This window comes from Sesamum indicum, linkage group LG7 (genome assembly GCF_026168435.1).
Source record: "Sesamum indicum cultivar Baizhima isolate 11 linkage group LG7, ASM2616843v1, whole genome shotgun sequence".
NCBI lineage: Eukaryota > Viridiplantae > Streptophyta > Magnoliopsida > Lamiales > Pedaliaceae > Sesamum > Sesamum indicum.
The window spans coordinates 9,973,547-9,988,481 of NC_142663.1; the positions used below are offsets into that span (position 1 = coordinate 9,973,547).

Consider the following 14,935-nt stretch of genomic DNA (forward strand, 5'->3'; position numbering starts at 1 on the left):
TATGCAATCACTGAAAGTTCACAATTAATTTCTCCGATGTTTCATTGATTTTATTTACAATATTTTATTAATTCATACATCTTATAAAGTATTTTTGCAATTTATAAAACTCTAAATTTATGTTAACGTTATTTTTTAAAGTATTTGAATAAAATAAATTATAAAATTTATAATATATTGATAATTACAATATTATAACTAAATATTATATGATCGGAATGGAAGATTTTTAAAATTTAATAGTAAGTAAAGAACTCGTTAATTCTTTTTAAGGAGCTTATAAACTCCTAAATATTTATTTTTAAATATTATAAGCTTGTACTTAAAAAAATTCAGCGAATAATTTTTAACATCTTATAGGATATTTGAAAAGCTTGTAAGCTAATCAAAGCACCCTCTAAGTGTCCCTTTGGCTCTACGAGGTCAATCCAACGTTTCAGGTACGAACATAATTTTCAAAATTGTGTTTTGGATTAAAGCATAACAAAACCACGTTTTGATAAAAGTTACCATTTATATTTTTTAATCTCATGATAATTATTTTTTATTTAAATACTCATTATACTCCTTAAATTCTATCAAAACTAATTGATATGAGATTTAGTTGAAATCTACATATGTTTATAATCAATTATTGAAATTGTGAATTCAATCACCATAAGGGTTTTATTTTATAATCAATTATACAATCGTCCAACCAAATTGGACTTAAATTGAATTGGGAAAATAGGAGGGGTATATTCTTTGGAATATTGGATTTAGGTTTGTAAATAAAATTTTATTTTTACCCAACAGGTTAATATATCTTAGATCCAAAGCATCTGCTGCTCTCAGAAACCTTCGTATCAAAACCTTTTGATCTACTTTCTTCAATTCTTGACTTTGCCTTACTACTCTACACATATATAAAAGAGAGAGAAAAGATTTAATTTTCAGTTCTCTGCTGAAATTCTCTGCGTTTGGAGCAGCGTTTCTTCTCCGGCATTTGGGATCACGTAGGCGGAGCCTCGCCCAGATCTAGCCGCCTTCAGTGACTCAGTCTATTATCAAATCCTAGTCCTTAGCTGCTACAGGTATGTGTGGTTTGTGTGTTTAACTATGGTAGTTTCGTGATCTGAACTCCAATTTCGTTGGATCAAGCGTATATCAGTTCTAGCAATGCAGCTGGCTTTGCTTCTGGTTGTTCGTGTGCTTGTTACGGCAGAAAGTGGATGTTGAATGAACGTTGCTACTTTTGTTTTCATGTTGAAAAACTTTGAGATTATATTTTTGGTAAGATCTGATAGTGTTGCAGTGCTGCCAACTGAGTTTTATATCAAGGTGTCTCTTGTTGTGAACATTGAGTTGGACGTGATAGTTGTGTACCAATTGATGAATAAATGGTTTTGAGAGTTTGATTGCGTAAATTAGCTATTGAAGTTGTATTCATAAAAATGGTTGTATAGGGGCCTCTAATTTTCATTTTTCATGTTAAAATTTCATAGCCTGCCCAAGTGGTTGGCTGGTGAAGAACGGGATGATAGAGTGCAGTGTCTGTCATTCCAAACTGGTTTCTCCATCCGCGAAGGCTGTTTCACGAGCATATGATCGACACAGGAGCAAGGTATCATCAAAGCAACGGGTGCTTAACTTCCTCCTCGTTGGCGGTGATTGCGTCCTAGTTGGTTTGCAGGTATACATATTCTGGTGTTAGCCTATTGTTTTTTTTTGTTGATGTGCATGTTATTTCCCGAGAGTGCATTATTCATGCAATGCTTAGTTTGCTAAGTTAGGGAACGGGGTGTTTTAGTTGTATTTTGCCAAGCAATGGACTGTGTAGTATAGTGGTAAAAAGAATCTTGTGCTTGAAAAAAAGTTGAAGAACAATTTCAAAATAAAGAAAAAGTGAAGAGAAGGGGAAATATGAAGGAGGAGATGAGAAAAACTCTCCCTTTGCAATGGCAGTCATAGACATTACTAACCTTGTCTGATATTCTCTTTCCAGCCTGTTTTGGTTTATATGTCTAAGGTGGATGGTCGCTTCAAGTTCAGCCCTATTAGTGTCAACTTTTTGACGGAGGTTGCAAAAGTTCTTTTTGCAATTTTGATGCTCATAATCCAGGTATATCTCTCGATTCCTTTTAATAGTATGTTTCTAGATTTCTTTAAGCAAGATTCAAACAGAAGAAAGAAGCGTTTACTGTTTCTTCTAGAACGGATCTCAAAACTTCCCTAGAGTAAAATTGCTGTAGGATGAAATTTGCTTCAATAAAATGATGACAATGCGTATCAGATCAGCAACATCGCTCTAAGTCATGACATCTCAAGTAAATTAATGTAAATTCTATTGATAGGGGAACGAGAGGAAGAGAGGCTTTCTTAGGCAAGGTAATATGTTAAAAGATAGTAGGAAGACAAAAATCACCTTGGTAAGTTAAGGCTTCCAAGATCATGCCTAAAGAAGTATCCAAAATCATCTAGTTCAAAAGAGGTATATATAGGCTTCCATACAACAGATAATTTACCTACTTGCCTGGGGCACAAAGTAATTATAGGCAATCTTAAGACAATACAGTTTTCTGAGTCTGGGGAAACCATTTGAATTCAATGAGCTATCTTGGAATTGGCTACTCCAGCCCTCGAAGAGTATTTCGGACCACCCAGACAAGTGCATGGCATAGGCAGATAACTGTGCTGCCTATTGCGCATTGCTTGTCATCATCCAATGAGCAATTGTCAGCAACTCTCTACCTGTGCATGCAGTGAGTCATTTGCTATCAAATAAATAGTGTCATGATTCTAGCACTTTTCCCACTTGCTGCCATAGTAATGCTGACACGGATCCTATGCTGACATGCAAGTCTGACTTCCCAGTGCAGCCTGAAGCACAATGGGGCTAATAGACTTCCCCATAGTAAAACCTAATGTCCTCGTCATAGTAAGTTAAACTCCCTTAGCCCTAATCTTTGTCTTGCACCAAGTGGCACCTATTTGGAATTACCTTGTTTTGCCAACTGACTTTTGATCCCATGATCTGACTAATTCAATAATTTTAGTCAAATTGTTAGCAACCAACTTTGCAGGTTGCACGGATTAGGCCAATTTCCAATAGCCAGAAAATCACCTCCATTGGTTCCCAACTTCTCTTCGCACACGTCCACCTGTTCAACAACAAATGCAGTATGACGTATTTTTGCAATAGGAACATATTGTATACTCTTTGCCATGAATCAGCTCGCGCTTTTGCACTGATAATCCCCTTGAATCGGTTCTGGAATTGTATTCACGACCTTCACAAGTTTGAATGCTCCTTAAGATTACCCAAATTCTGAATTGCCCTATCTGCAGTATTATGCATAGTGCATTCATCAAGGTCTTCACAAACATCAGACTTTGTTACTAAGAGACATGTCCTATAGGCTATAATGCATTGAGCAGTTGAAGAGTGCTAAGTCTCAGTTCACTGTCATTTTCTTCAATATCTGTTTCAATTACCAAGGCGTTCAATTTTGTTCACTTGGAACAGTCTTTTAATCAATGCTCACCACCTTTGTGGTCACATCTCTTCTTGTTTTTGTCAAAAGTTAGAGCCCCACAGAGTTGTACGTTTGTAACAGCCATTTTATAATTATTTGGTTAGAATTTTCAAACTTTCCTTTTTTCTTTCTGACATCCTTCTTTGCATATTCAGCATCCGAGAAAGCAACAATGTGACAATCTACTAATTGATCTGCCGCAAGAATGAAAAATGTCAAGTCCTTGACCCCCCATCTTCTTAGTTCGACTTTGGCCCAAGCCTTAGATTAAATAGCTTGCCAACGCATGTCCAACATCTCTGTACTGACTCTTTGATTGTCTCAAAGCCATAGGATACATGCCTCAAAATTTGTAGGGACTTTCTTGCAAGACACGACATGAACTGAAGGAGGATTTGATCCTTAAATTCTTTTTTCAGTACCTCCCATGTTTCAATCTTCTCATGGTTGGCACTTGCATTGTTGGAACGAGTATGCCGCCATAGCTTGGTGTCTCCAGCCAAATAAATTGGGCGATGGAGGCATTCTCTTCATCAAGGACCTTGGTCACTTGAGAGTATACCTCCCTGGCTATTGAAATTTGTTAGTTCCTCGAAGTTTCTCTAACCTTCAACAATTTTGAGTATGGAACCTTTTAACTTGGACAAAGGAGTCTTTTCATTTGATGTCCTATTGCAACAATCTTCTTCAAGACACCGAACTCTATGTTCAAGCATCAAATTTCATATTTACACAATTGCTAAGAAAACAAAGATCTTCTGCAGTAAACACAAACCTTTGTTGAAAAAAGTTTAGCAACTCACTATTTCTCGAATCTATTGAAAAACTCCCACCAAGTGGGAGACTAGGGTGGCTGTCCAAGCACTTCTTCCGCCTGAGTTGAGGCAAGGACGTAGCAACCAGACTCCAAATATTGGGCTTTGATACCAATTGTTACTGGGGTAAAAGTAGTATGGACGTTTTTAACAATTTTTTTGCCTCTGCAAAGCTTGATTTGCCCAACTAAAGCAATCAACCTGTCCATAATCCTATAACTCTTGTGTTTAAGAACTTTCAGTGAACCCATTGTAAGCACACAGACTCATATAGTGCATAAACATAAAGCAACATAGAAATTATGGATAACATTATATGCGTACTTTTGCAGGTAGAGTAATTTAAAGAACCACCATTAGGCAATGTCAGCCAGTACAACGTCACTATTTTTTTGGGGTCTTGCATTAGGAAACACTATGTTGTCTTGGGTGAGACAGCCATAATCACTGTTTCATGCACAAGAATGCCGTCAAGCAACCACTACAAACCGGTTTTGTCAGCCACCCTTGCCTTGCTCTGCGCCAAGGCACATCAGGTAGCTCATCTGTGTGCTTCTGCAAGTTTCCTCACACCCAAGCAATTATTGTTCAAATTTCTTATACATTGAGTGTTGTTTGTGATGCCAAGTCACCTCGCATGTTGGGTGCCCAAAGTTGGCACCTGATGCCTACCTGCTGCCATCATATACGCACATTATCTAGAACTGCGTGCAGTGTCCCTCAAAATCTGTTCTCCACATTGCCACTATCAGACATGGTGTTGCCCAAGAGTATTTGGCCACCCACCTAAATGTTGAGTTAGACTTGGGTTGACTCACGACAATCCTTAGTTCTAGCTAGAGTGCAACTTGAGGTTTGAGCCATGCTGAGCCATGGCAGGGGCCATAGGGACCACCAAGCGGGTGGGGCCTCCAACACCCCTCCCCCTTATAGGCTTAAAAATATAAACCTTTCTGACAACACTAGATATGGAAAAGCTAGGAAGCATGCCCCTATTAAACATCTGGACCTTTTGCTCTCACATCATTTGTTCTATAATTTTGTGAGGTCTAGTTTTATTCCACATTGCTGACTAGAGACATATCCTGAATGACTTTATAAGTGCTGGGGGTTGGCACCCCAGTTGCACTGCCCAAGCGTGCACTGGTTTTCATCAGTGATTACCCGTATGTGCCAAATACGCTACGAAATGGTGTGCCATGTGTTGGCTGGCATGTAGCTCGTATGGCATAAAGACCTTGACAAGTCATTGTGTTGCACCATGCGGGCGCATGTTGGCAGGTAAGCCACCATGCATGTGCGAGCAGATGCATTGAGGAGCTAACACCTAGGCACACGAAACTCACAATCTCTTTCAGTTTCCTTTATCAGTCTTTAGTATTAGTCTTGGGAATGCAGCTCCAAACTGTGGTGAAATAGTTTTCCATTTTTGTTTCTAGATATAATTTCTCCATTTAGTTATGGCAATGCATTGGATGGCGAAATACATTTCAGTATAATACAAGTGTCACTCATTCTTCTAAGGATTAACAATTTTTAATTGCCTACACATTTTTGAACTTTTTTTATTAATTTAAGATGAAAAAAATGTTGCTAGCCATATGTCATATTAAGGTATCAAGTGAAGTAATATCCATAAAAGACTAGGGAACGTATGGTCAACGGTGTGGCTTGTTTTATGCATAAACCTCTCCCCCGCAGGTCAAAACACATGCACACACAAATATCCCTACCTGATGAAATACCAAGTTAATGACTTCTCTTACCATGTAGTTTCTAAGTTTCTTTTAGATAGTGCCTTTTGGAGTTTCTTATCTTCCAGAGATACGTTTTAATCTTTATGAATTATGGAACTGAAGATATTTGGATGAATCTAAACTATTCCTACCATTATTGTGAAGCACATTTTCAATTTCTGCTGTTAATATGAGTGTATGTTCATAATTGGAATGTATTCTACTTTGTGTTTCCAATACCTATATTAATGGGAATGTAGCTTTTTGTAGTTAAACAGATGCTCAGATGTACTTACTGTTGATAACACCAAAAGTGTGCATGCAATAAAACATGATTGCTGTCTTATCAAATGTCATTGAAATATTCTTTATGCTCTCATACTTTGAGATTTTTGGATGATTTTGAACCGGCAAAATTAGAAGGATGTCACTTTATCTATTTTCCACTAGGAGACTGACATATTTCTTCTAAAATTATCTGTAGATACTGTAATGAGATGAGTTGATATCAGGCTGTATGTACTTCAGTCTTTTGGGTTATTTTCCACTAGGAGATTGACATATTTCTTCTAAAATTATCTGTAGATACTGTAATGAGATGAGTTGATATCAGCTGTATGTACTTCAGTCTTTTGGGTTGCCTGCTAGTTTTCTATGAATTTGATCAATAAAGATGGCACTCTACTGGAAAGCCTAAAGACTTTTATAAATGTGTTATCTGACAGATAAACTAACTACTGATGTTTATGCATCGTTGCACATCCATTTCACTTCTCTTCCTTGTGACATTCAGAGTTGGGTCTTCTCCTGCAGGCTAGGCAACAAAAGGTTGGTGAAAAGCCGCTTCTCTCAATTTCCACATTTATTCAGGTGCGTGTATGCATTGATCTAGCATTTTAGAAATTCGGTTTTGAGGATGCTCCAATATACTGTCAGTTGAATTTGACTAGAAAAGGATATGATTGTTATGTGAAACTTTTGTGGGTTAAATGCTATATAGCCCTTGGTGAAATCCTTAATGTTAAAAAACTCGTGTGAAGAAAGAAATATGCTAAAAGAACCCCTTGTGAAGGAAGAAAGAAGCAAACCCCCCTCAATTGAGCTTTGTACAACACGTCATTATTATTCAATTTTTAATTATAAAATTACATGTATGCCCTGAATATAAATGGTAATCTTGCTTGAAATGAATCAAAGGTCAAAATTTATCTGATACAAAACCAGCAGTTTTAAACCTGCCACCCCTCTTCCCCTAGCACCCCTCACAAGTCATATGTAGTAGTCTTGTGATCTTTTAAGTTTCATCCTCTCAAACAAAAACGTATGATGTCTGGATGTTTCTCTTTAACTCCTGCAAGGCTAATAGTTTCTTCTGATGATGGAATAATTTTATATCTTTTGCAGGCTGCTCGCAGCAATAAGCTTCTTGCTGTTCCTGCCCTTCTTTATGCTATAAATAACTATCTGAAGTTCATTATGCAGGTAAGCTTGAATTCTTCCTATAGGGTAACATACTTCTTGCGTCATTCAGTCATTGCCTCTTTTAATATTTTATTCACTTTAATGTTTTTGAAAAAATGTGCTTAAATATATTGTAGGATGCACCTATTGGTCGTTTATAAACTCTCTCCATGATATCCAATTCTTTTCGAACTGTACAACATCTATCATCTACCAACTGATATAACGATCCAGAATATTTACCTGAAGTGATGTAATATCTGAAAACCCTGAAAGTGTGATGGGATGTAAAATTTTAGTGAAGAAAACACTAAGTATTCCTTCTCGAAGGAAAGCACGAAAAAAATGCCTGCATGTATATGATTGACCTTTTCTTTTCATAATAATATACATATACTTGTATGTTCCAGAGTAAAATTGTGATGGGATTTTGTTTTGGTCCAGTCTCCTTTTCCTTCCCTAGATCTCACTGGAGCCTAGTAATATCCTAACAAAGTTAATTTTCATCTCATGAATATTGATAACAAAAATCCTAATTTCTTATATTTGGTATGTAGTGTTATTTCTTACTAATGGGAATATTAACTTCAAAAGAATATTTTCTTATGAGATAAAATTATTAACCATGCTGAATATTGAATATGTGAATTAACTTCTTACTCATTCATCAGAAAGAAATAAAAATTCAGTGGTTACTCTTTTGATTGTAATTTGTGGTCACTCCAACCAGTATCCATCTGAGCTGAATACTTGCTATGCAACAATATGCTAAACCTCTTAGCATATTTGACAAAGTAACGAAGAACCTCACTAAAATCTGTACTGGTTGCTTGAGATGATCTAAAAATTCACTATCGTGCACATGGATAGCATAAACTCCTTCATTGAGATAATTGACAAAGCTTTTCTCCTATGGTTCTGTTATGTAATTAGTTAAACCAACAAAAGAAAACTACCGAGCATCCATCGTAGAGGTTTAAGGTAAAGGAGTTCCTCCGATGAGGTCCATTTGTTATATCTCTGAAAATTTTTGAAAAATAGCTGACTAGATTATAGTAAAATATCTTCAAGGTAAAAAATTTGTGATAATTTTAAATCCCGTATAAGATGACTTATGAGTATGGTTATCATTACATCTTAAATGCTCTACTGTTCATGTGTAGTCATTTGTTTAGTTCCAGAGCCCAGTATCATGGCTCATGTAGGCTTGTGTATGCATCAAATTCCATACTTGCACTGACTGTGACAGAGATGCTGAACATTTTCTTTAAATCATTAGGTTAAAGTAAGTGAACCACATTAGCAGTTGCCTTGAGCCTTGGTCTTCTCTCCCTCATCTTTTTCGGCTTTCCAATACTTGTCCTTCAAACCGAATACTTGTCCTTCAAATCGTGCATGATTCATCGACTTTATTAATTGGCTTGCTGGACTGGATTTCCTCTTGGAACTCTCTTTATCTTGTTTTTAAAATACTAATTTCTTTAGTTATTTCAAGAAGGTTAAAATATTTGACTACTTCTTTGCCAATACATGTGTTGGAGTTTGAGTAATCTCTCCAAACAATTGTGGAAACACTTTAAATAGTTTAATCTTTTACTTGTCTTGGGAATTTTATGCTATAAAACTGATTGACAACCAATAGAGGCACCATTTGGTGTTAGGAGACTGCTAAACTAAAAGGACCTAAGGGCTTTCAGTTTACGATAAAGTCAGAATGAGTGACTTTTGGATAAATGCTGTAACAAATAGAACTTCTTCCCTCATTGAGTATGTACGTGCTTATTGTATTTTCTTTTACAATGTTTCATCCATCAAAACCACCTCTTATACTTTCTAATTAACCTCTGGGCATGGATTGTCTCATTTGGGGAAGGTCTGCAACTCTGCATCGTGTTATAAGCCCAGGAAAACCACTCCCCTATGTGCCAATTGCTTGCACATCTAGGACCATGAGTAGGCTTGTCCGTGAATGAGCCTAATGATACATTTTCTCTATGAAGTTAAATTGTATCATATGTTAGTTATAGATGTTGGCATAGGTTGAGGAGCAAAAGGAGGACACCCTAGGATGACAATCAAAAAAATTTTGGACACTGATTATTTGTTCAAAGACAGGAGAATTTCCCAAAATTTTGAGAGCTAAAACCAACGTTGAATAAAAGAGCAAAATGTGGTATCTTATAAATGACGCAATCTTTCCTGTAAGAGCAAGATTCAGGAATAGATTCCAATTTCTTTGTGTACCCACTCATTGGAAGGAAAAGAAGCAGCGATTTGGCCTGGTAAAGAAACTCACTATTTCAATGATGGCCCTCAAGCTGATGACAGTTTTCAACTTTGACATGTGGGTTTAAACCAAGTTTCAGCACGTTATTGAATTCTTGCATAAAATTGTTAGACAAGGTTAGCTACTTTTTACCATGTGAAGCATAAGGATTTAAAAATTATGATTTGGCGGAGCAGTAAATTTGAAAAGGTTTACAGAGGGTTGGATCAACAAAACTTAATAACTAGCTTCTTTGGAGGAATATAATAACCCTGTCACGTATTCATCTATCAGCTATATCGTTCCAAATATCTGATAAGCATGTTCAACCAGTGACCATTATTGAACTTATGATTTTGGGAAGTCTTGGTTTTAATTGCCAATTTCATTACGAATATTCTGTAGGAACTTTCTATCGATATCCCTGCCTCTATTATTGGATATACTGGACTGCAAGTTCTTACATCTTTCTCAGCCCTCCTAATAACTAACATTTTTTTTAATTTTTTTTCAGCTATATTTTAACCCTGCAACAGTGAAAATGTTGAGCAATCTAAAGGTGTGTTGCTAATGCTGCTTGTTTGGCAATTATATCTTTTCTCTTATTTTGATGTGCTAGTACTATAATCATATATCTGATCGGCATTGAACATATTGCGTAATAACAAGGTTGCAGGTAGCCATCCATGTTTAGTTTTCTACTCCCGAATAAAATCTTCTCTTGATGCACAGATGAACTTATCTTCTTGACCGCTTGTTTCTTTTAGCTATTTACTCTATCTTTTCTTCGAGCTATTATCATAATTCATGGGAGAATTATATCTCATCAAGAAAGTACATCGTTGCTTATCCGATGTTTTCTTCAGGACTTTATGTGGAACATGGCTAAGTAGAAAAAGACATCCTTACAACTTTACAACACTGCCAAACCTTTTGCAGAGCTTCATGTTTCTATTGTGCGAACTACTAGTAGTAGGCTCTACTTGATTACAGATCAACTTTCTCCTTTCCTTTTCCTAGTAGGCAGCGAACAAACCAATATTTTTCTTATTTTTGCAAGCACTACAGCTATTACTGCATTCAGCATGGAAATAAGATTATCTGTAGCTGGTGTTCTGTTTTGTTTCTTTCTTTGGTCTCATGTTGCCCGCTCTATTATCCTCCTTTCATGTTGATTTTTACAGGTTTTAGTTATTGCTGTACTTCTGAAGTTCATAATGAGACGCCGATTTTCAATAATTCAGGTTAGTTCCAATGATTCACCAGATATGATTAACAGATCGAAATGCATTTCGAAAGATTAATAAATATCTGATGAATTGGCTACCAGATGAGCCAGTAGGGCAACATCTATAGTTACATGTCAAAGCTTTGGTAGTGATGTATTGTTGTATTGCAGTGGGAGGCTCTTGCTTTGTTGCTGATTGGGATTACTATAAATCAGCTAAAATCCTTCCCTGAGGGTACCACTGCTTTGGGTCTTCCAGTTACAACTGTTGCATATGTATACACACTGATATTTGTAAGTGATTTAAGGCATCTATTGGTGATTGCGTTAATCAACTGCTTGGATGTACATGTGGCCCTTTTTAGCTTTTCCATAGATTCTATCTCTACAATGAAAGCTCACTTTTGAACATGCAATGCAGGTGACTGTTCCTTCTATGGCCTCAGTCTTCAATGAATATGCCCTGAAAAGCCAATATGATACCAGCATTTATCTTCAGGTGATTTAACATGATCAGGTGTAGCAAGTTTCTATGGTGTATCACTTAGACTCTCTGTTTTTTGTTCTTGTTTACTTTTGACCTTCTTTTTGTGTATGTGGCCCCGTTCTCACCCACAACATCCCTCCTTACGTTTGTGCAGGTTGCACTAGATTTTTACTGACTAAAGCGTCCAAATTTTGTTGTTTATGCCTCTTGCTTCCATATGCCACACGTTGTGGTCATGAAGACATGTCATAATAATTGTCATAATGGTTTTGTTTGAGTTTAGATGTTTGTTAAAGTTATCTTGAAATAAGACAAATTTGGTTTTAACTTTTTTTATAAATGATGTAGTTAAGAATGATTTGACTTTAATCATTTTGTAAGGATTTTTGGTAAATTAATCACGACAAATTTCACTTTTAACTGGTAGGTATATATGTATATACATTTTCCAATATATGCCTCCCAAAGAGTGGTTAGCACTTAGCACTGAGTTTCTGTTATTTAATTCGCAGAACTTGTTTTTATATGGGTATGGAGCTTTATTCAACTTTCTTGGGATTATTGGATCTGCCATCTTTAAAGGTACTAGTGCAACATTTTTCTTCTCAAGCCTTCAAGTTAGTTTCAATATTTTATCATTGGATAGGATAACATGGCTCTTAGGCTTTATTTCTATTTGATTCTCATAAGGTTAGAGATTGCAGGACTGTGCTTACTATTGGAGGGCGAACTTCCATTTCACTGTTTATTCTTATAATGTCACCATATATGTTGCAGGTCCCAGCAGCTTTAATATATTGGAAGGGCATTCAAAAGCTACAATGCTTTTGATATGTAATAATGCTGCACAGGGAATTCTATCCTCCTTTTTCTTCAAATATGCTGGTGAGAATGCTTATAGTAGCTGGCATTTCTTTCTTGGATTAATAATGCACTGGCTTCATGATCCTAGTTGGTTATGCCAACTGGCTCACAGGATAGCTTAATAGTTAATATTTGCTCATAAATGCTTACACAACCTTTCTTTACTGTTACCAGATACGATTTTGAAGAAGTATTCGTCAACTGTTGCCACAATATTTACAGGCATAGCATCTGCTATTTTGTTTGGCCATACTTTGACCATAAACTTTATGTTAGGGATTTCAGTAGTCTTCATTTCGATGCACCAGGTACGATAAGAAAGATAAGTATTTCTTTTGTCCTGTATATATATTGAGGCTTACCTCTTGCTTTGTTCTGTTTCTCAGTTCTTTTCACCTCTTGCAAAAGCCAAGGATGACCAACAAAATGGGGTGCTTGAGAGAGTGGATGTACAGGATAATCATAGGTATTCACTTTTTAATATTAAAATAATTGCTTACTTGAAGCATAGTAATCTTTCGCTGGTCTTTTTGTTAATTGTGTAAGAGAGGATGCTTCTTCCAAAGTTCTCTTCTCTTGCATGAAAAAAATTGAAGGTTCAATGGTATAAATAAGTACTGTTCTTAGACTTACCCTGTATGTTAAATGTGCCAATAATCTTTTGACTCACTCTCATTTAGTTTAAACTTTTATTTCTTGTGGAGGGGCTTCAAAGCTACTAATTCTACTCTTTAACTTCTATGTGGGTTGAGACTGGAGCACACCATCTAAGTATATTAACATGGTTTTGCTACTGAATGCACTTATAAAACATTGATAAGTTTCCTGTTTATTTTGTGGATTCCTGGATATTAACATCCATTTCTTCTTTGGATGTGCTCGTAAATCCATTATGATTCTTTGTAGCAAGCAACTGTATTCTGTTTTTAGCAAGCTGTGAGGGTGGAGATTGGTTTTGGGGAGGGGAAATGGCAGGGCAGGCACTTCTGACATGGGTCCAATTGAAGTCCTGATCACTTTTTACACATGTTTGGTCCTGTGGCTTTTATTCCATTTTCAGTCGTTTTTTCTCAAATTTTCTTTTACAATGTTTCTGAATTACATCATTGCATACTCCGACAGCCCTTTTTTTTCTTGGGGTTGGGGGTGTGGGGGGGGGGGGGGCTGCTTTTTTGTAAATATGTTTTACTAACTATTTAATCCTGAGGAAGAACACATCATTTTTTCTTATCTGTCTTCCAGGTCACGGGAGTCGTCCTTCATAAATATGGCTGCTGGAGCTAATGAGGAGGTACAATTTGTCATCACTCTCTTTAATCTGTAGTGCATGGTTCCCTCACTTTTCTGTTTGCTTTCTCCAGGCTAGTCATCGTGTTGGACCTGATGAAAGACAACCTCTTCTTCCCACCTAAAATTACTTTTTCAGTATGTTGCTAAAACCTTAAGTTGTTTGTCTACAATTCAATGTGTGAATCTATTTTATTTAATTGGATTTATGTAATCAAATAAAAGACCTTGATTTAACATGAAACGGTTAAATTACAACTGAACTTTATACTTGATTTAAGCTGAACTAATGTCACTGAACTAAATAAGTGTAAATTAAGCTGAAAATTGTTCTATGGGACTTGTGTCAAAACTAAATGCAAACAGAGTGCAGTACTGCAGTTGCACAATAATGATCTCTAGCATGCCAAAGTAATGCTCTGTTGGGGGAAAAAGTAATAGTCTGTTTAGAGTTTCAATATGGCAGTACTGAGGTTTATGGTAACAGTATGGGGGGACATCACGACAATGACTATTACCTGGGGAGAGTTTCATGAGTTTGAGCATATACAACTGTGATAAAGTGTTTGAGCTTTACTTGATTATAGCATTTTCTGATAACCTAGCAGGATCTAGCTACCTTCCATTATTTTTTTGATACTACATTGAAACACGCATGCTATTCCCTGCCGTCCCACATACTGTAATTTCACTCGTTCGACGCTTAACTTTATTGCAGGTGGTTTCTTTGTTGTTTCTAGCATGACCACTTGATGGTTTTTTACAGAAGATAATGCAATGTTTACTGGGAAAAATAAAGTAGAATTGCAAGTCATCAACCTGAGAAAATACAGTTAGTGTCATTTTTCTGTTTGACACAGTGATTCTTCCTTGGAAGAGTCTGAAAGTACAGTGTTGGAGAATTCAACCTCTCTTATGGAGGATATATAGAGGGAAAAATTGCCTACCATCTTATTGTTATCCCAAATACTATGTTACGTGATAATGTATATGGATTATTTTAGGTCAGTGTGAGTTGATTCATTTGCAATGAAATTCAGTCTGCGTTTGGCACATGGGAGTGCCATAGGTTTTGCCATATCCTTTTAATCTGTATCTTAGTTATTACATTGGTGGTGGTGGTATATTTTTATCACTACCCAAGTAAAAAGTAAAGAGCATTCATACATGAAGTGTTGTTTTATGATACATCTAGGTACACGCTTGTATTACATTGTATTATTTCCACATCTGGATTCGCCGTAGTGGACGTGCCTTGTGCCAAAATGGAATTTAT

The 14,935-nt window shown here is 36.3% G+C and overlaps 1 protein-coding gene across 2 annotated transcripts; it reads left to right on the plus strand.

Annotated features, from left to right (window-relative positions):
• Positions 1 to 817: 817 nt before the first annotated feature.
• Positions 818 to 14,831, plus strand: LOC105166518 (CMP-sialic acid transporter 5). Of its 2 annotated transcripts, XM_088882650.1 has the most exons (16): positions 818 to 1,073; positions 1,485 to 1,672; positions 1,985 to 2,101; positions 6,880 to 6,936; positions 7,471 to 7,548; positions 10,308 to 10,352; positions 10,978 to 11,037; positions 11,193 to 11,315; positions 11,443 to 11,520; positions 12,021 to 12,090; positions 12,286 to 12,393; positions 12,547 to 12,680; positions 12,759 to 12,838; positions 13,615 to 13,663; positions 13,734 to 13,797; positions 14,378 to 14,831. In XM_088882650.1, exons 2-15 carry the CDS (start codon positions 1,517 to 1,519, stop codon positions 13,782 to 13,784), a joined length of 1,206 nt encoding a protein of 401 aa, XP_088738776.1. In that variant the 5' UTR covers positions 818 to 1,073; positions 1,485 to 1,516; the 3' UTR covers positions 13,785 to 13,797; positions 14,378 to 14,831. The 2 variants fall into 2 exon arrangements, with proteins under 2 accessions (XP_088738776.1, XP_088738777.1); XM_088882651.1 differs by lacking the exons at positions 818 to 1,073; positions 1,485 to 1,672 and adding an exon at positions 4,663 to 4,866.
• The last annotated feature ends 104 nt before the right edge of the window (positions 14,832 to 14,935 follow it).

Excerpts from the sequence above, each read along its gene's own strand:
- LOC105166518 (XM_088882650.1), top strand. The coding sequence starts at position 1,517 with ATGATAGAGTGCAGTGTCTGTCATTCCAAACTGGTTTCTCCATCCGCG. Across the intron at positions 2,102-6,879 it reads TTTTGATGCTCATAATCCAG|GCTAGGCAACAAAAGGTTGG; the intron begins GTATATCTCTCG and ends CTTCTCCTGCAG. Across the intron at positions 12,091-12,285 it reads TGGATCTGCCATCTTTAAAG|GTCCCAGCAGCTTTAATATA; the intron begins GTACTAGTGCAA and ends TATATGTTGCAG.